Source organism: Cavia porcellus, unplaced genomic scaffold (assembly GCF_034190915.1).
Source record: "Cavia porcellus strain 051 isolate PalLab524CR breed Dunkin Hartley unplaced genomic scaffold, mCavPor4.1 scaffold_15, whole genome shotgun sequence".
In the NCBI taxonomy this organism is placed as follows: Eukaryota; Metazoa; Chordata; class Mammalia; order Rodentia; family Caviidae; genus Cavia; species Cavia porcellus.
This window is the reverse complement of record NW_026947498.1, coordinates 8,525,831-8,546,639: the sequence shown is the minus strand read 5'-3', so window position 1 is coordinate 8,546,639 and position 20,809 is coordinate 8,525,831. Positions and strand designations below refer to the sequence as shown.

At 56.9% G+C, this 20,809-nt stretch overlaps 1 protein-coding gene across 2 annotated transcripts in view; it reads right to left on the bottom strand.

Annotated features, from left to right (window-relative positions):
- C2cd2 (C2 calcium dependent domain containing 2) overlaps positions 1-19,507 on the bottom strand; it is a 43,268-nt gene extending 23,761 nt beyond the window's left edge. For both annotated transcript variants that reach the window (XM_063224568.1, XM_013146074.3), the window contains exons 1-3: positions 18,884-19,507; positions 11,926-12,024; positions 594-713 (exon numbers count right to left, since the gene is read on the bottom strand). In XM_063224568.1, the coding sequence (XP_063080638.1) occupies positions 594-713; positions 11,926-12,024; positions 18,884-19,492 (828 nt within the window). In that variant the 5' untranslated portion in view covers positions 19,493-19,507. The remainder of the gene's footprint in view (positions 1-593; positions 714-11,925; positions 12,025-18,883) is intronic.
- Between the last annotated feature and the right edge of the window lie 1,302 nt (positions 19,508-20,809).

The following is a 20,809-nucleotide window of genomic DNA, read 5'->3' as shown; positions in this document are numbered from 1 at the left end:
GTGTACATAACCCATCCTCAGTATTAGTGGCTGGGGGTGAGGATGGGAGCAGTGGAACACAGGGTGAATCGGCAGTGACCTCCGAAATAGAACCAGAAATTCCCAGCTTTCCAGCACCCAACAGAAGGCCGCTCCAGGGAGCGGTTTCCATACAGTGAGAGGGCCGCACCCCTCGTCTCCTATAACAACCATGGGCCTGGGTCTCTCTTGATGAAATTATAAACACTCCATATAGGAGCCTTCTCAGAGACTCATCTCAGGAAAATCACAGTAATACCAATCTTTCAACTTACAGTAAAGATGCCAAGCATGGTGCACACATTTGTCATCCCAGTACTTGGGAGGCTGAGGCAGGAGTAACACATGTTCGAGGCCAGCTTGGGCTACACAGTGAGCCACTGTCTCATAAACAAAAACACTAGCCCAGAAACAAAAACAAACAATGTGGAAGCCTGGGGTTTGGATCCTTTCCAGCCGTGCTGATTCATGAAAGTGCAGGCATCCTGAATGTGACTGGTGTCCACACCCATGAGAAGCCCCGCTGGGGAGGGTGGTGTCTCCTCCCCCGACTTGCTAGGTCTCCCCAGCCTTACCTGCAGGTGCACTGGAGCCAGCCGCACGTCACACAGCTGCCATTCCATGTCCCCAGCCGAGGCCAGCCCCACGCTGACCAGGAACTGCAGAGCCTCCCCTGCCACATAACAGGTCACCACCTGGGGGAGGGCAGGGTGACAGGTGAGAAGCCAGGCATCCAGACAGCGCCTGCCAGCCATGAGCGAGATATCAGACACTAGCCAGCAAGGACACCGATTTGGGTGTCAGGCTCGGACAATCAGCTTGCCCATTACGTGGCCACTCGAAACCCAGCAGGCCCTTGCTTCCCGAGGGACTGTCTAGGGGCGGGGCCTGTCCCTCCCAGAGGGAGCTGTCCTGCTGCTCCACGACACACTGGCCTGGACATCCATCGCTTTCAGTGCGTCCCACCACAGCTGATTGTAAACATCTCCAGGGGCTGGGGATACAGCTCAGTGGCCTAAGCCCCTGCCTGGCAATCACATGGTCCTGAGTTCAGTTCTCAGTACCAAAGAACGAAAGAAAACCGGGCTGAAGATTTAGCTTAGCAGCATAAGCGCCTGCCTTGCAAGCATGCAGATGTGAGTTTGATCCCCGGTACACAAACAAATAAATAAATAAAACCTCAGTAAGCATTTCCACACTCACACACAGCAAGCACCACCATCACCTCCCAGCGCCAAAGCCTCAAGGCCCTTATATAGATCGTAAGCCATGAATGCTACACGCGACAAACACTTCATAGTTCACCTGAAACACAAGGGAACGTGAGCTTCTAAAAAAGTGGGAGTAATGCAAGTTATGAAATATTAAATGGTTAAAAAGTTCACATCCATAGTAGAAATGGCCCTATTTTATACAATAGAAAGCTAGCCAGGTAGGATGGCGCACACCTGGGATCCCAGCACCCTGGAGGCTGAGGTAGGAGGATCTTGGCGAGTTCTGGACCAGCCTGGGCCACAGCAGTGAGTGTGAGGTCAGCCTGAACTGTACAGAGAGGCTCTGGTCTCAAAAAAACAACAAAATCAGAAACACAAACATTAAAAGACAGGCCAGTAATTACCCTCGAGCAAACCCCACTCTAATCCTCTTAAAGCAGTTTACAGCGCTGGTTTTCCTGGCTGTCACACAGAGGGCGGTGTGGCCTCTGCCAGCCTTGCTCCTGGGGGTCAACTATCCTAGGGGCCCCAAGGGCCAGGGAGCCTGGGGCTGGGTCGTGGCACTGCCGGGCCAGGTGCCAGGTGTGTCTGAGCCAGGTGGACACGGAGAGCCCAGCCGGTGGCTGATGTGTCCATCCTAGGCCAGACCCTTGGGAGGCTGGGGCCACATGGGAAGGCCAGACAGCAGCTCCCCAAGGGCCCCGCTGGCCGCCGCTGGAGCTCACTGGGAAGGAAGGGAAATTCTTGAATTCTCCGGTGGATTCATCAGAATCTAAAACGCCAAGTGGAAAGATTTCCAAAATAACTGTCCGCCGAGCTGTGCTCAGAGCGAGGCCTCCCTGTCCTGTGGTCCTGGGCTCCCAGGGCCGTGCACACCCCCAGCCCGGCTCCGGCTCGGCCCCCTCCCTGCTCCAAGATGCCTGAGATGGCCACTCCGCGTCACACAGATCTAGGAAGCAACGTCCACCTGCCAACCTTGGTGAAAGTTGCACAACTCCGGTCTCCCCTGCCTCTACTGTCTGGAGCCTGATGCCCAGGGACTCAGCCTCGAGGTCCACAAGGGCTGGGACCAAGGACCTCTGGATAAGAAAAGTTGCCTATTCGTGTTAAAAATAACCACTCCACAAGCGAGGGCTGGTGGCGCATTCCTGTCATCCCAGCACTTGGGAAGCTCAGGCAGGAGAATCCTTTGCAAGTTTGAGACCAGTCTGGGCTACACAGTGAGCCCAAGGCCAGCCTGAACTGCATAGAGAGACCCTGTCTCAAACACACACACACACACACACACACACACACACACACACACACACACACACACGAACGCGCTCCAGGAACAGTGCTCTCTGGAGCAGATGAGCCACAGCTGGTTTCCTGTCTTGCAGCCTGGACCTTTCACTGCTTCCAATGCTTAAAAGTAAAACATTCAGGCCTCCGTGTGACTCTGCTACCTCTCTGGAAACTTCCACCCTATGTCACCCAGAAAATGACTATGAAGGCCAGGGTTCAGGGCACATGACTATAATCTCAGGGCTCTGGGAGGCTGAGGGAGGAGAATCACAAGTTCAAGTGCACCCTGGGTAATTCAGCAAGACTCTGTCTCAAAATAAAAACCAAAAAAGTCTTAGGGTGCAGCTGAGCAGGAAGCCCCAGCACATGCCCCAGCACAGGGCACACAGAGAAATTTACTAAGATAGACAACTTTTTGAGTGCTTTGATTCAAGCAAGAAATTCTGGTCTTCCTTAATATCTGGCCTAAATGAAAGCCTCCGCAGCCAGGCATAGTCAAACACACCCATGATACCTGTGTTTGGGAGGCTGAGGCAGGAGGATCGCTGTGAGTTGGAGGCCAGCCTGGTATACAGACTGAGTTTGAGGCTCCCTGAACCACACAGTGAGACCCTGGACCAAAAAGACAACAAAACCACTTCCCCAGCACAGCAGTGCTGGGCCTGCAGACCTGGAGGGCTTGATTGAAAGCAAACACAGGATAGGTCCGCAGCCAGGCAGCTTGGCAGTTAGAGCTGGGTTCCTCCAACGGGGGGCAGGCCCGTCAGCCCCACCCCATCTTGGCTGGAAAGCCCTTTCCTTTCCACATCGCTGATCCCAGGAACATTGCCAGGCCCAGGCACCACAGTGCCCCAGCTACCACTCGCAAGGGTCCACCAAAAGGAGGCTTCCCTGGTCTGCTCAGGTCTTTAGTGTACAAAGCATTTTCCACGGTGAGGACCAGATTCCCCCAGCACACACAGGGACACACACAGGGATGGGGCTGAGTGCTGGGAGAGGGTCCCGGCACCTGCCAGCTCAGTCGCCCTTCCAACTGGCCAGGCCCTACACAGCCAGAGCGCAGGGGCCAACAGCCAACTCCTCTGGAGAACGCTGGGACCCTGACCTTGGCCTCCTCAGACACAGCAGCTTCCCAGGAAGCCCTTCTTGCTGGGTGTGGTGGCACACACTTACTGTTCCAGCACTGGGGAGGCTGAGGCAGGAGGATCACCATGAATTCAACTCCAGCCGAGGCTACAGAGGAGCCATCTTCCTCTTGGGAAAGTGCTGTCTTGGGAAGGACTAGCCCGGGACCCTCCTCACTTTTCAGTCTTGAGACAGGGTCTCACTGTGTAGCTCAGGCCAGCCTCAAACTCATGGAGATCCTCCTGCCTTAGCCTCCCAGGTGCTGGGATAACAGGCCTGCACCACCACGCCCAGCTTGAGATATATCTGCTCTAGCACACAGGCCCCTGGGTTTAAGAAACAAAAGCCAGTAAGGCTAAATATCACCAAAACCCCTGCTAGGCTAGCCTGAGGTGCCCGGGAAGAGGTGCACAGTTGAAGTCATCGTGGCTGAGACCAAAGAGGCTGGAAACAGAACAGCTGCCCGCCCCGAGGCACGCTGGGTAGCAGCTGCACAGGTGCCCAAGACTCCCCGCTCCTGACTCCAGCCCCATCCCGGCCTCCCTTCCTACCCCTGACTCGGACACTCCACAAGGACCAGAAGGGCTGGGGCGTAGCTTGGTGGTGGAGGGCCTGCCTAGCACGTGTTAGGGGCTGGGCTCTGTCCCCAGTACCAGGTGGAAATAAAACAAAATAAATGACAAGCGAAGGGGTTTCCTGTACTCTTGTGCTAGGGCAAGAGGGCTGAGAAGGTGGTGGTGCAACTGTTACCGAGTGCGATCCATGGCTATGTGTTCTCTTTCACCAACCCAGCGTGGACAGAGAGATGACATTCCCTTTAAAATGAAGGCAGGGCCAGATGTGGTGACAGTGCCTGTGACTCCAGTATTCGGGGGGCTGAGGCAGGAGGATTGCTGGGATTTTCAGGTCAGTGTGGGCCACCTAGCAAGGCCCTGTCTCAAAAAAACAAAAAAAGCCAGGTGGGGAGGGGACTGAGACATTTCTCAGTTTCTACCTAGTGCTTCCCACCTAGGGACAGGTCACCTGTCACAGCTGCCACTAACGTTCTGGGCTCAGCAAGCAAACTGACACAGGACAAGGAGCTTTGTACGACAGAGCCGTGACAGCTGAGGTGTGGGGCGGGGGCCTCCCGTCCCTGCTCTCACCGTGACAGGGGCAGCAGGAGGCAGGATGTCCCCAAGGGTGACGATGCCCACCACCCTCATCCCATGGCGCAAAATTCCCAAAAATACGAAGTCAGGCCAGGAGGACATCACCAGACCCCACCACCCTGGGGTGGCCGGCAAAGCCAGGCCGGGCTTTGGTCTCTGTGGGAGCTGCTGTTCCCTCGACTCCTTTTCCTCAGTTTACCCACGGTGCTGGGCTTGGAGCTGCAGCACCAAGGACGAGTACATCCCACTGCACCCCATCTTCAAGGGACCAAACTCGCACCCAGGACCTTCACACTGAGATACATCCCAGCCCCCTACTTTTCCCTTTTATTTGAGACAGGGTCTTGTTAAGTTCCTTGCCCAGGCTGAACTCGAACTTGTGACCCCCCTGATTCAGCCTCCCAGAGCACCTGGATTATCGCAGGGTCCTTCTGCCCTGCCTTCCCTCAGAGTCGGACTGTCCCAGGGCACCACAGGGACATACCCACCTGCAGGTTTGTGGCCAGGGAGGCAGTGTGCAGGGCCATTGAAGCTGCCCCTCGAGCCGGCAAGGAACAGGAGGGGCAGGAGACCCCGGAGCCCCAGGCCGTACCAGGAAGCCCAAGAGAGCTCAGCTTGCCGGCCTGCCCCGTGGCCTGGGCCTGGAAGTTCAGCACGTGGCCTCACATGCGGGGATACAGGTGCACAGAAGCAGAGCAGCCAGCAGCTGTAGCTCCGTCCCCTCTGCTCCTCTCTCCTTCTCTGTCTCTGTCTGGTCTCTTTCTCTGTCTCCCTCTCTGTCTCTGTCTCTGTCTCTCTTCCTCTCTGACCATACTAGAGGCTGAGCCCAAGTTTTCTGAACTGAACTATACACCGAGCCTTTTTTATTTCAGGCAGGAACTGACCCACTAACTTTCTGAATTGCCCAGATTGGGTTTGAACCTGCAGTCCTCCTGCCTCAGCCTCCTGAGGGAGGGCTGGGGTTACAGGAAGGCACTTCCTGAGCCAGGAAGAAAACAAACGGAGCAAACGCTATGAGCAGCAAGGGCCACAGGTTCAGAGCTCAGAGACCGCTGAGCCACACTCTGGCCTTGGCTATGAGGTAGCACAGCACCCGGGAAGTAAGTGACGTAGGCTGGGCCTCGGTTTCCTCTCTGTGCAATGGGCAGAGGAGTTGGTGAACATGAACCAGGTGAGCCCCGGGCCTGCCTGGGCCCGCTCATACCCGATGCAGAGTCCTGCAGATACCTGCACCCTGTGCGTAGCCCCACTAGGGTCAGATTCATGGCTGACACAGGCCCTGCGGCCAGAATGGGAGCACACACCGGAGACAAGCCTGGTCGGCTTCCAGCAGCACCTCCTCCACACTGGGAGGGTCAGAACTTTCCTTTAAGGCTTTGATTTGAGTTGACCCTGATGTCACGGAGAGACCATCAACCAGGAGTGGTGGCGCACGCCTGTAATCCCAGCCCTCTGGAAGCTGAGCCAGGAGGATCTCTCTTGGCGTTCAAGGTCAGCCTATAGCTCAAGACCTCTCAAAAACCAAACCAAAACAAACCCCAGAGGCCATGCATGTTTTTCCCCAGACACATGGCCCCACATGGAGAATGCCGAAGTGGCTCCTGCGTGAGCGGCCACCAGCTGTGACCCACACTCGGCCTGGAGTGGGTTCCTGCCACCCAGGCGTGCCCCACTGAGGAGCAGCTGCTGCAGAACCTGGCAGGGGGAAGCGAGGCGCCTGTGCTCAGCCGCTCCACAGCCTGAGGGCAGAGCGCAGGCCTGAGCCTGCTCCTGGGCAGGATCGCAGTGAAAACCTGAGGCACAGCGGCTCCTCCTCACAAGCCCCGGCTGGCCGAGGCCTGCATTAGGCCACCTGGGGGCAGGGTGACCAGGAGCAGCGGATCACAGGGACCCAGCCGCCCGCCAGGAGCAGAGGGGCAACATCTACTTAAGAAAATGTGCCCCCCACCCCAGTGGCAGCCACGAGCAGCCCTGGACCTGGGTCCCTGCCTCCCACACAGGGCCTCACCACGGCTTCTCTGCAGTGACAGGGATGCCTTCAGCATGCTGGTAGAATGCAGCTCGGGGCAGCTCGGCCTGGAGCTGGGGCCCCAATTCCAGGGAGGGGAGCAGCCTGGGACCTGAGCACCAGGAATGGGTCCCCCGCCAGGTCACAATTTCACAAAGCCTCAGTCATAAATGTCCCTAGACAGTAGCTCCGGGCTTTCCAGGTGTAGGGAAGCATCCAGGAGGGGCACCAAGCCCCACCCCCATCCACTCATCTTGCTCACACAGTGGCTTTGTCACCCTTGGGGAATCCCGGGAGCCACTGGAAGACACCGCTGAATGAGCAGGGGCATGGGAACCCTCGAGGCTGCTGAGCCCCTTCGGTGTCCAGGGACCCAGGGGCAGAGCCAGAGGAGCTGCAGGACCCCTGGCGGGAGCTGGGCAGTGACCTGAGCGCTCGGAGGTGTGAGAAGAGCCACACACGTGTGTGCAAATGCCTGGAGACTGCCCTGATTCAGCCTGACTGCGCGGGGGGGGGACCTGGTGCTCATCTGTGGTCACAAGAGATGACCCCCTCCCCACCAGACCAGCTCCACGGGAAGAGGGTGCCAAAGGTGACTGCAGCAACACATGAGGGCTGCAGGGGGCAAGAGAGCCTGGGCAAGGGCCCTGTGCAGGGTGAGCTGTGTGTCCACGAGGGGCCAGCAAGGTCTCTGCACCTGCATGGGTGTGGCCCGGGTCACAGAGAGCAGACTGGAAGTGAGGTCCCCAAAGACGATGCTGCTCGGCAGAGCCCTCGTGCCCCGGCGGGCTGACACCTGACTCCGCTGGACACTGCCCGCTTCTTGGGTCCAGGCTGAGTTAGAGGAGAAATGGGGCCTGGGGGGCTGGCATCACATGTTTGTCCTTCTTTGGGAGCTCAGGACTGCAGCTTTTTCTTCTCAACAATGACATCGGTGTATGGTAGGTACACACAACCACCCCAGCACTCAGGCTGAGGCAGGAGGATCGCTGGACATGTGAGGTCAGCCAGGGCTGCACAGTGAGTTCAAGACCAGCCTGAACTGTTATACTAAGATGGTGAAAAATTAAAATGATTGATTAAAATATAATTAGCAAAAATAGTTAAAAAGATAGTTATTAGTAGTATTGTTATTCTGTACTGAGCTCGTTACCCTAGTAACCAAGCACCAACCACGTAGTTATAGATTAACTGATCGCATCGTTATGCTGTTCTGTACGCATCGTCCCCCCCAAGTAACCTATATGCTATGTCAACCTTTGTTCCCCTTGTAAGAGACAAACGATGCTGTGTCAACCATTGTTTCCTTTATGAGAGAAAAATGTTCCTGGAATTGGCAGACTAAGGGCTAAGAATTGGCTAACCACCCACTGTGAAATGCCTCTTACCTCAAGCAAAGGGGAACAAAGGCCCACCTTGTTTCTGTTTCTCATCACTATGTACTTAATGATCAATGAGCTAATCATAAATGAACTATAAAAATCAGTCAAAATTCTAACTCAGTTGCACAGCTTTGCAAATTCCATCTGCACCGTGTCACTGGACCAGCTAAAATAAAAGCGCTTCTTTTAAAAAAGAGGTCTTGTACCATTTATCATCTCGGGGATCTTGCCCCGTTTTTCATCATGGGGCCTTCTTTTTGGGTGGGTTACAACATGAACAACACAGCGAGACCCTGTCACAAAAAGTCAATAAAAATGAAGAACTAAACAGAACTACATAGGAAAGAGAGAGTGCAGGAGGGGCCCACAGGGACCCCAGGCAGACCTGGACCCCTGAGGGAGGTCGGGAGACGCCGAGAACACCACTGCACCCCCATCCCAGGAGCTATGACACACCTGTCACCTGCTGCAGCAGCTGGGACCCATGATGAGAGACAGTCCGCTCAGGCCACGAAGCCCTTCTGGAAAACCGGGCAACCCCACCGCTTGTCCAAGAAGGAAAAACCCATGCACGGAACCTGGGAGGGTCCGAGGGGACCAGTAAACCACATCTGGGCTACAGAATGCCAACTTTTTTTGACAAAGGTTTATTATATAAAAGAATGAAAGCTTTAAACAACTGTACAAACCACACATAGGTGACACACACCTATAATCCCCGCACTCTGGGAGGCTGAGGCAAGAGGATCATAATTTTGAGCCCAGACTAGGCAACTCGGTGATTCAGGCAGACCTTGTCTCAAAATGAAAACTAAAAAGGGCTACATGCACACATGAGCACACACATGGACACACACGCACACATGGACACACACACATGGACACACACGCATACATGGACACACACGCACACATGGACACACACGCACACATGGACACACACGCACACATGGACACACACATGGACACACACACACACACACACACACACACACACACACACACTTCTACACCGGTTATGACCTCTATGAGAATCAGCAGCAACTCTGGGGAATAGACAGGACCCTCCTGCCTCTGTCACTTTAAGGGCTGAAGCATCTTCAGCTGCCCCTAGGGTCGCTGCCACCTTTTGGGGCCTCCTGCCCTGTCTCCCCCCTTGAGGCAGCTGACCTCCCTCTTCTGTTTCTCAGGAGCCCCCGGCAATGCCCCAGGAAGGCGGGAGACAGAGGTGGTACAGAGTCTCTGCTTATGCTCCAACACAAATAGTGTCTGGTTTATAGTCGCGTTCTTGGGGTAAATCACATGCATGCCGAATTCGCCCTCTTACCCTCCTCTGAGCGTGCAGGCCAATCGCACTGAACACATCCATCACTCACACCCGCTGCACACTCACTGCCATGCAATCCCCACACCCACCTCCTCCCAGACAGAAAGTCTGTCCCAGCAGACGCTGACTCTGCCCCAGCCCCACTACTGTAGTCCAGCACTCTGGAGGCTGGGGCAGGAAGATGCCCAAGTTTAAGGCCAACCTGGGCTACACAGGGAGTTCAAGGGTAGCCTGGACAACACGGTGCCCCCTGCCTCCTCCAGACAAGCTCGTCCTTTTACGTTGTCTTCCTTTTCCTGCACAATGTCCTCCAGGCTCATCTTCGGTGAAGCCAATGTCTCGGCTCCCTTCCAGACTCGCCACATTTGTTTACCCATCACCCAACTCAGGTTGCTTCTCTCTTTCATCCACAGTCAAGAATGCTGTCCTGAACAGCTGTGCACAAATACTATATTGTTTTTAGTTTTTTGGAGGGAGGGGAGACTCGTTTGAGATAAGACCTTGCTACATGTTCCAGGCTGGCTTTAAACTCACTGTGGCAGCCAGGCTGGCCTGCAGCCTACGGTGACCCTCCCGCCTCAGCTTCCTGAGTGCTGGGGTTACCCACACGCCCAGCAGTTTTCAGCTTTTAATTTGCACATATGACTGTGACTGTGCTAAAAGCAACACAAGTTCCACTGCCTGCTTTCTACAGCCAAGTCTGGCAATGAGACCTTTGAAATGGGTCTCTCATATTCACACCTCCGCTCCCTTCCCGGCCCTCCACCAGCCCTGCACACTCTGCCCCCCAGTCCTTGGAGGAGTGCCAACTGCCCTGCCACAGGAGGCTCAGCCTCTGTCTGCCACTGATAGGGACCTCGCTGGCTGCCCCGGGAGCTCTGGAGCACAGCTGCCATACTGATACCGTGAGGTTGTGGGGATGGGCGCCTGCTGCACTGCATGGGCAGAGGAAACCAGACGGCACCTTGGTCACCAACCCGGGATGTCCAGTGGGCAGTGGGATAGTAGGATAGACTCACACACTAGGACTGGGCCGTCCACACCCACCCGAAGGCAGGAGAGGAGCCCACAGGTCCCAGCAGGGAGCTTCGCGGAAGGAGAACCGGCTAATTACCCAGCCCACAGGCGGCTGGATAAGCCCAAGCTCACCAGGACCCGAGGAAGCAGCTGGACTCTGCCAGGAAGCTGGGGGACTGGGTAATAAAGTGCTCAAAATGCTCACCACACCGCAAGGACACAGCAGGCAGTGGGTGGGGCCTACAGCATGCTCCTGCTCCCCTGGGGACCCCTGCTGTTCCCCTTATGGTCCATCAAGTGGGCCCACACATGATTTCAAAATGGAAACGCAGACCCATAGATGTCACACACACAGGTAAAGCAGACCCATGAGGCCAGGGATAAAGAAAGAACGGCCCAAACTCAGAAAACGGGAGGGTGCTCGGGAGGCTGAGGCAGGAGAGTCACTGCAAGTTCAAGGCCAGCCTGGACTGCACTTCGAGATCCTGTCTCCAACAAAGCAAAAATAATAAAAGGCTCTGTGGGTGGGACACAGAGGGGACTGGACAGGTGCGGAGCATTAAAGGAGACTCTCCTCTCTGCACAGTGGGGAGTCGGGCTTTGAAGAGCCCCCAGGGCGTGGCAGGAGCACGCACCCAGCTGCACCTGTCACCCATACTGGAGCTATCCACTCTCCCGTATACCCCTGTCCCCTTCCCCTGCCAGTACCGCACAAGGCCCCAGCACACTCACAACTGAGCAGCCTCCGCCATCTCTGTGCAGGCCACAGCAAGAAGCCCGAGCCCTCAGCAGTCACAGTGCAGTCCCACGCTCCCTGCTCCTGCCAATACTCTCCCAAACGCGTGACTTTTTGCACGTGGCTTCCTTGATTGGCATGTTTCCCCCATGGGCGGCCCGCACCAGGGCCCCTTCGCTTCTGAGGCTGAGTAATACAATCTTCCGTGGACAGACTACACCTTGCATACAAACTACCCATGATGCCCCAGAACATTATCATTATTATTATTATTATTATTATTATTATTATTAGTTTGGACCTGGGGGATTGAACCCACGGATTTTAAGCTGTGCAACACCTCTAGTCCATTCTATTTATTTTTTATCTTTGAGACAGAATCTTGCTACGTTCCAAAGTCACCCAAGCTGGGCTGAAATGTGCAGTCCTCCTGCCTCAGCCCCCCAGAGTGCAGAAATTAGAGCTCAGATTTTTTTAAGGGTTCTGTGATGTCAATAATTCCAAGACAGGAGCCGGGGGTTTAGCTCAGCAGCATAAGCACCTGCTTGGCAAACTCGAGGTTGTGAGTTCGATCCCTGGCACATACAAAAAAATCCAAGACAAATGGCACTGTCACAGCTCCAGCTTCCCACCTGCCTCCCCCGGTGAATACCCACTTACCTTCTCCTGGGCTGACCTGGCCACACTGGACACCTCTGAGACCGCCAGCTCCAGAGGCTGCGGCTGCAGGTCCTGCTGGAAGGAGAGGCGCAGCGGACCCTGGAAAAGAGGAGCCGTTGTAAGGAGGGCGCCAGAGGTGGTGCTGCTTCTTTTAAAAATAGTTACACGCTTTGCATAAAGGTCTGCAAATTTAACAAAATGCAAGGTTTCCACTAAAACTATGATGAATGTCTCAATGTTTAAAAATTTATTAACATTAAAGATGCACTGCCAGGAACCTTTCTCAGGACCCCACCCCAACCGCCACCCTGCTTCCAGCACGCTGCTCCCCCATCCTGGCCGCTTCCTGCAGCAGCTCCAGATTCCCCTTTCCTCGGGGTCTTTAGTGGCGTTGTCCTGGCCGCCTCATGTCCTGAATGGATTCAAAACATTCCCTTTCATGGTCATTGTGACTTGGGGGAGGAGCCGGAAGTCACACTGGCCAGATCTGGTGACTGAGGCAGGCAAGGACACAGGGCAGGTTTCTATGAGCCGCCTCTCTGTGGGACCTAGTGTGGCAGCAGCTAGATTTTGATAGAATCTCATAAAGACGTTCAGGAAAGGGACTCCGAGCTGCTGTAGAAAGTGCCCGCATGATGGGAAGCATGTGCTCAGCGTGAGGGGAGGCGGAGCGGATGCCTGGCAGTGTGATTTACAGTTGTAAAATTCAAGCCCACGATATATTTTATTCCCCAGTGGCCACAGCTCTGCGGGCAGCACACACACCTAGGGTCCGCTGCCAGTGTCTCCCATCTGGCTCAGTGCTCAGCGGCAGGAGGGGGTGGGAAAGGAGAGAAGGCCAGGAACAAAGCCCAAGGTGGCACAATCCAGGGAGCAAGGGAAGGCAGGTGTGGTGGTGCACACCTGTAGCCCCAGCACTCGGGAGGCTGAGGCAGGAGGATCACCAAGAATTCAAGGCCAGCCTGGGCTACACAGTGAGACTCTTGTTTCAAAACTAAATAAAACAACCAAAGAAAGAAAGAAAGAAGCCAGCAAGGAGTGAACTCAGCACTGAGGGTGACGGCAGAAGGAAGGGACTGCAGCCTCTGGAGTGGGCTCCGTCCTGCACCCCTGAGGCTCTGGGGAGCACCAGCCCAGTCTCCCCTGTCCAACGTGTCTTCTGCCCATCGCAGGAAGTGGCTGTGCCTGTCACTCCAGGTGCCTTTCTCCTCTCCCACAGCCTGGGCAGGAGGCGGGCAGGAACCCACAGTGGCCTCTCCGTGGAATCTGGGCTGGGAAGAAGCCAGCCAGGTGGCTGGGTCCTTGAGCCCTGCCTCGCAGCCCTCCACAGCTGCCTGGCTCCTGCCCTTGGCATCCCTGTCCCCTCTGCTTTGGCCCAAAATGATCTCCACAGCCCACCATAGTTGTTGGCTCCGGTTTCTTTTGGTTCTTACAATTAAACAATTTCCACGTGGCATGGCATGAAATGAATGGGGCCCATGGCATGAAAACTGATGCAGCCTAGAGGAGTCAAGGCGGGCCTGAAGAGGCAATCAAGTCTTGTCCTTTCAAAGTGAGCTCTTCAAGAGGCCGCAGGCATCCCCAATGCTGAGGCCCCCTCTAGCCTCCCTCCGTGCTCGCTGTGATGGAAAGCCCAGCCCAGAGCACCCCTTCTGCCTCGGAGTCCAGTTCCAAGGCCTGCTCTCAGGCAGGGGTGGGGGTATGACTGGGCCAGGTGGCTGGGGATTCCCTCCCTGCTCCCCAGGAGGCGCCAGCGCCAGAGGCAGACCTCCACCGTGAGTCTGAGCAGGAGGACTTATACATGTCCAGCCCCACCCCATCCCAGCACGCCCACCTCATCCCCAGGAGGCAGCAGGGACTGAGAAATCTACACCCCACAGGGACTGGGTGTAGGACTGAGACTGGCTCGGGTGGAGCCACTGGCTGAGCGCCTGGTGGTGACACTGTCTGTGACTGGACCCGCCTGGCTGTGAGGACAGTGCTTAGCACAGGTCCAGTCAGGTGGGTGCCATGTAAAGATGCCCTCCCCTGCTGGCCCAGAGCGAGCACTGTCTCGGCCTCCTGAAGATGCCCAGTGCCTGGTGCCTGGACGCACATAGGCGTGGAAACCTTGGGCGGCAGAGTGGGGCCAGCCACCCACTGTGCCACCCTGGGTCAAACCCTGGAGATGCTGCAGAGAAATTTAGTGCCTAAGGTTGCACTTAGAAAAGAAGGAAATGATGACAATGAACTAGGGACAGGGAGGGACACTCAGCAAGACAAGGACACCATCTCCTGGGAGCATCAAGGCCACAGAAAAGAAGCAAACAGTGAGGAATCACTGCCAGCAGCCACTCTGATGTTTAGTTACTGAAGGTGTTGTGACGCTGTTAACTCTTTGTGGCTTCCTGTGTTAATTCCACTGAGCCCCATTATAGCAACACTGTACCATGGTTAAGGGCTTACACTGTTACACTGTTTATCCTCCCCATGAATTTTAGTGACATTGTAGCAGTGCTAATTCTTGATTGAGTTCTTTTTTATTGGTTTGTTTGATTGGTTTTGTTTGAGACAGGGTCGCACTATGCAGCCCAGTCTGCCCTTGAACTTTTGGCAATTCTCCTGCCTCAGCCTCCCGAGTATTGATTCCAGTGGCTGAATCATTATGGAAGGCTGGCTAAAGAATACAAGGAAACCTTCTAAATTATCTTTCCACTCTTTCTGCAAATCTAGAAGCAGCTCCCCTCCACTCTGCATGAGCAGGTCATTTTCTGGACCAGACTCAAAAGTTATTCCAGACTGCAGATGGTGTGCAGGGAGGTCAGGCCTTGCCTAAGATCACACAGCCAGCCAAGGGAAGGGCTGGAACTCAAACCCTGGCATGAGTTGTAGGACTGCCCGACCCACCTCCCTCACTCAGGCAGGCTGTCCCTCCCTCCTGAGTGACCTCTGCAGCTGGCCTTCAGGAGGGGGAGCTGTCCGAGGCTGGATCCTGCCTGGTAGTGACCCCACACCTGCCCTTTCCAGAATTCCCATCTTGCTGGGAGCCAGCCGAGAGCACCCGAGGAGGCTCTGGGGCTCCACGCTGACTCTGCAAAGTCACTGCCAGATCCCTTCAAGCTCATTCTTCCAAAGTCAGGGACAAAGCACAGGACAGCTGGCTCTGCCCAGGCTAGGCTGGCCCCCAAACCTGGACACCAGATCCGGGTCCAGGTGGCGGGACACGCAGGGCCACTGTTTGTCTCCTCCATCAGCCCAACAACAGGGCCTACTGGGGCTGTGGGCAGGTCCAGCTCCGTGAGGACTCTGGAAGACAGCTGTGGGCTGGGGAGAGCAGGGTCCTTAGAGGACAGGAGGATCTGGTACCTCTGAGCAGAGACCTCCAAGATGAAGAGAAGTTAAGTAAGAAGAAAAAAGATAAGCACTCCAAAGATGTAAGGAATGACCCGAGAGACTGTAGAGGAAACAGGCCGAATGTGTGAGCCACAGAAAGGGTGACCCTGGCAGTGGGCCTCTGTGGGGGGAGGGGGAGGATGCTTGCAGACCTCCAGGCCCACATCCCTTCCTGGAGCACTGGGAGAACAGACCCAGCTTTGCCTGTAAGGGCCAGAACCATCCCAGAGGACTTCTGCTGCTGTGGCCATGGTGGCTGGTCAGCCACGCAGCCTGGAGTACTGTAAGTGTCACAGAGAGGCTGGTATGGGACTGACAGACTCACAACCAGCAGCCACACTTGAGTCTGTCACTGGGTTGCTGAAACCCACGGATGAGCCAGCGCCACTGATCACCTACCCTAGGTCCACACAGAGTCTTCTTCTAAGAACACAATCATCTGATAGCCTTGGTCATCGACTTTGAATTCACTATGGAGCCCAGGCTGGCCTTGAACATGGAAGATGCTCCTGCCTCAGCCTCCCTGCATGTTGGGATGACATGGGTGTGTGCCATCATGCCCGGCACCATTTGCATTTAGAACACTCCCGTGAGCTGGAAGACTGAAGACAGCAGCCAGCAGTTTTGGAGTCCCTGGGTGCAGGGCTTCTGTGGGCTGGGGACTGGATAGGGGCACGAGTTGAGGAGCCTCAGCACTGGGGGTAGCACAGGACCCCAGCTCTGGGACCACAGCTGCCACTGATGTGTGGTCCGAAGGGCATCAGTCTTGAGAAATGGCAGAGCAGCTGGGTCCCAGAGCTGGTCAGGCCACAAGAAGGGTGGCCTGGGGCTTCTCAGGGACTGCTGGGGTTGTGGACGCTGGCTTCTTCATCCTCGGGGAGCCCTGGGTCACATTCTTTCTCAAGCACACGTTCTGAATGTGAGTTTGGGGGTGGGGGACGCGCATGTGTCTATATCTCCGATAAGGACACGTGGACAGATCATCAGTGCCTCTGGCATGTCCCACTCACTGCTTTTTGATTTAAAAATATTTCCAGGGTGAGGTGGAACCTGGGGTCCCCTCAGACACACTCCTATCACTGGTCATCAGGGCAGGCAGAAGCAGGGTCAGCACTACCCCCAGATCCCAGGAGACCCGAGAGCCCTGTGGAGGACACAGCCGCACAACAGCACACCCTCCAGCAATTCTCGCTGGACTTTGTTCAAAGGAAACGCTCAGGTCTAGGGTCAAATCGGCAGGAAAGGGCTGAGAAGAGGCCAACTGGGCCCCTGCTGACCTTGGTAAGTCTCAGGGGCTTGGAGAGACAAATGTGGGCTCTTTCTGTCCCAGATAAGCCGGGCTAAAACCTAGACAGGGTGGCATCACTGCCTCTCTAGCTTCCACAGGAGACGCAGGGATGGCCACCTTGTCATCCGTGTCCCTCCACCAGGGTCAGCCCGAGAGCAGGACTCCTGTCTGCCTAGTGCCCAGTGACACCAGCACAGGCAAGGGACCAGGACAGGCAGGGGGCAGGGAGGCCACTAAGCTGCAGCCTCTGGCCCAAAGCAGGCTGGGAGTGCAAGCCCTAAGCGGGGATTAGTGAGCTGGATGGGGCGGGGAAGAGAAACTCCTGCAGGATGACAGGCCCAGGTCACCCACCGGCACCTGCCCAGCCATGCTGCCTGCCTGCCTGCCGCGAGGGTGGCACAGAAGTTACCAGATCCTGTCTGCCTGCAAAACCCTCCATTTCAATTCAAAACAGTCAGCATTCCTGAGCAGTGCCACACCAAGCCACACCACACAGTAGACCCAGATCCATGTAAAAATGTCACCACGCTGGGCGTGGTGTCACATGCTTGTTGTGCCAGCACTGGGAGGCTGTGGCAGGAGGATTGCTGAGAATCAGAGGCCAGCATGGGCTGGGTTGTGAGTTCGAGGCCAGCCTGACCTACACAGGGAGACCTGTCTCCAAAAGAGAGGCTCTGGGCTGTCTTGAGCTTGAACCCAGTACGTTACTGCTGCTTCCAGTCAGGAAATCTGGAAAAACTGATGTCTATGCCAAGGGTGCAAGGCCAGCACAGAGAGGACAGAGAAACACACTCCCCCCAAATCTCCTTCCCTGTCCTGAACACAGAAGCCCTGCTTTGCAAAGACACAAGTCGTCAGGTGAAAGGTTTTCCTCTCCAGCCCTCAAATTCCTTGCGATTCTCAGCCTGGCCAAGCCAGCAGCCAGACCAGGGCAGGACTCCTTCCCTGAGGGCCCTCTAGACTCAAAGAATCTGAGGCCTCCTGGCTCAGGCCAGCAGCAGACTTCTGGAAGCCAGCAGAGACCTGACCGGAAATGAAAGAGATGCTCCCAAAGTCACAGAAGGGAGGCTGCTGCCTGTGGGCCCGAAACTCAGCCCAGAGCTCCAGGGCAGGGTCCCACAGGTGGTCTCTCCACCTTCTGTCCAAAGCCTGCAGAGAATGGGGATGGGGCCTGCAACATGGCTCAGCCAGGCTGGACACTGCGGTTTCAGTGGAACGAATGTGTATCTGTGCCTAGTTGAGGGCTTTGAGCTCAGGAGCTGGCGGGGAGGGGGGTGGACATCCAGCTGTGCACAGCTGGGGCCAGGATTCCAGGCACCAGGACAGACAAATCCACTGACCTTTCAGCCTCCTTTCATCTGGAGCTACAGTTACCTTTTCCAAGGGCTCAGAACATGAACTCGAGCTGCTGGATGCACGCTAACTTATAGTCAGAGGTTTGGGTTCTCTCATCTCACAGCCATGGGTGCTCAGGCAACTGAACAAAGGCCAAGCTAGGGCTGCGGTGGAAGATTTTGAAGGTTGCTGGGTCCACACACAGCAGTGTTCAATGTTCCCAAGGCCAGCAGCCATGGGCTTATCCACGGGTTGCACAAGCAGTTACACACACACACACACACACACACACCCCTGAAAAGAAGAGGAGGCCAGCAGCACTGGGCGGGGCTTTCCGAGCCCACTGGCTCCTAATTCCTCCCTGACACACCTCCAGATAGCAGCGCTGCTGGGAGTTTGTCATTAAGCTAGAATGGTTTAAAAGAAAAAATAAGTCACAAGTAATTAATGATGAAAACAACCACAGGAGCCTGAAGTGGCCCAGTTGAGTAATGAGTTCCTGAGTCTGATCCCCAAGACAACCCAGGTCACATCTGGCTGCCACCAAGGAGGGGTGTGTGAGAGCGGCCAGGACACCTGAGCGTGGGTGCAGCGCTGATGCAGAGGGGACCAGTCCCTTCGAGCGCCCACTGACAGGTCCCGCCAGCCGCCGGCCAAGGAAAAGCGCCTCTTTTATGGGTCCAGAAATGTGAGCCCCTGGAAATAAAGTCCTGGCAAAGTACCGCTAGAATACAGATGCAAGCGCATGGAGGTCAGATACTCATCTGTGAGGGCCAGAGCTGTAGGTGTCCAACTGGACACCAGGGTCCACCTGGGGCTCCGGGAAGGGTGGCCAGGGTCAGATAGGCTGCGGGGCAGGGCCTGGGCCAGGGAAGGGCAGGGGACAGCCGGGCAGCAGTGCTGCCATGCCGGGGTGGGGTCCGCCTAACTTCGGGTCCCGCCCCCGCCCGGGTCCACACTCACCCGAGTCTTCGCGGCCTCGGCGTTCAGCGCGGCCACCCAGGCGGCCCACCACTGCGCGCGCCAGCCATCCAGCGTCAGCATCCACGACAGCAGCGCGTCCGGCTGCCCCGCCCGGCGGCCCGGCTGGGGTCGCGCCCCGGCCCGCGCGCACTGCGCCAGGTACAGGCCCACTGTGGCCAGCGCGGCCACGAAGAGCGACACCAGCGCGAGCCACTGCGCCATGTCCAGCCACCAGCCCAGCGCGGCCATGCTGCAGACGCATCCCCGGCGGACGCGGCCACGGCCGGACGGACTGACGGACGGACGACGGCGGGAGCGCGGCGGGCAGGGACCGCGTCTGGGCGGCGGCGGCCGCTTCCTCCCGCCCGTCCGCAGTGGCCGGGAGGCGGCAGGGGGCGTGGCCTGTGGGCGTGTCTGGGTGGGCGTGGACTGTGGGCGGGGCTGGCGTCGCAAGACCGCCCCTCTGCCCCTTAAAGGCCCCGTGTGGCACCCGCGTGTTTTCGCCCCGGGCCCTTCCGCGTCTTCCCCTCCGCGAGGCCAGCTGCCGTGCCTGTCCCTTCCCGTGACCACAGCCCGGCGCGCGACGCGGGTGGGGACTTCGCGATTCATGAGCGCTAACCCGGCGGCCACTGAGTGCGCGTGCGCGTGCACTAGTATGAGCACGTGTGTGAGCCACGCGTAGGGAAAGGCGATTCACGGGATTACGGTCCCCCCTCACCCCGGAGGCGGCTGGAGCAGGTCCTCCAAAGTCCCTAGAGACCCAGGGCCTCCCCTCAGGTCCCCCGCGGACACGGCATCGGGACTACCGGGCTCTGGGAGGGGATGGGCGAGCCCCCGGGGTGGGTGTGCTTGTTGTGTGACGTGGGGTGTGTGTGATACACGTGGCACGGTGTGCGTGGTTGTTTGCTTGTGCTGTGTGCTGTGTGTGGCACGCGGCGTGCGGTTTTGTGTGTATGAATGGCGTGTGCAGTGTGTAGCGAATGTGGCTGTAGCTGCGTGGCTGTGTGCGGGATTGGTCTTCTGGACGGCCTGGGAGGTGCGGGAGTCAGGGCCCCCAGCTAAACGGGGGGCTCAGCCTGGGAGGTGAGCAGGTCACAGGTACCCTCGGAGCTGTGTTTTTGGATCTGACTTGAACTGGGCTGGGTGTCCAGCCCCTCCTCCCCCGGGGTCCTGTCTGGGTTCTGGCCCAGACCTTGTAGCCCGTTTGTCTGAAGGAGCAGAAGACGCCTGGCCCAGGGCCCTGGGGACTGCCGGAAGCTGGGGGGAGGTGGAATCCCTTCGGGCTCCCAGGTGAGCAGGGCCCGCCCTGCAGAGCCTGTGATGACTTCCGGCGCCTTTGTGTCCAGCTGCCACGGCACTGCTCTGCTCCCTGGTTACTCCTTATTTCCCGTGGAAGCGGAGGAAGGGGTTGGGGGAGCCCCATCATTTTCTACCAGCCAGATTCGCGCAGTGGAGCCTCGCGATTCCTGCCGGGGTCACCAGCAGTCCCAGCCCGCCCCGCCCCGGTGCTCCGGGCTGTGACTCTACACTGGCTGTGCTGTGGGCGGGGACCAGGCGCCTGTCTTGTGTGACCGGAGGGACCGGTCTCGTTCCTCCAGAGCCGAATTCCCAGGCTGCTCACCCACGGACATGTTTGAGTCTTGTCGCAAACTAAACTAACAACCACCTCTGGCCTAGAACCCATCACACTTCCATACGTTTTGACAAGACAGTGTCAACAGGTGGCCACAGCCCGAATTCGCTCCAGGAGCCATGGAGGGAAACAAGGAATGATGGGGGTTTCCAGGATGCCCAGGCAGCCAGGAGAGCTGACCCCTGCTCCAGGTCCAGGACTCCTGCCGGAGACGCCTGGGCTGGGCCCTCTCACCCTGCTGACAGTGCCCTCCTGGTGCCCACCTTCTCCCCAGCCTGGTCCCTTCCACACAG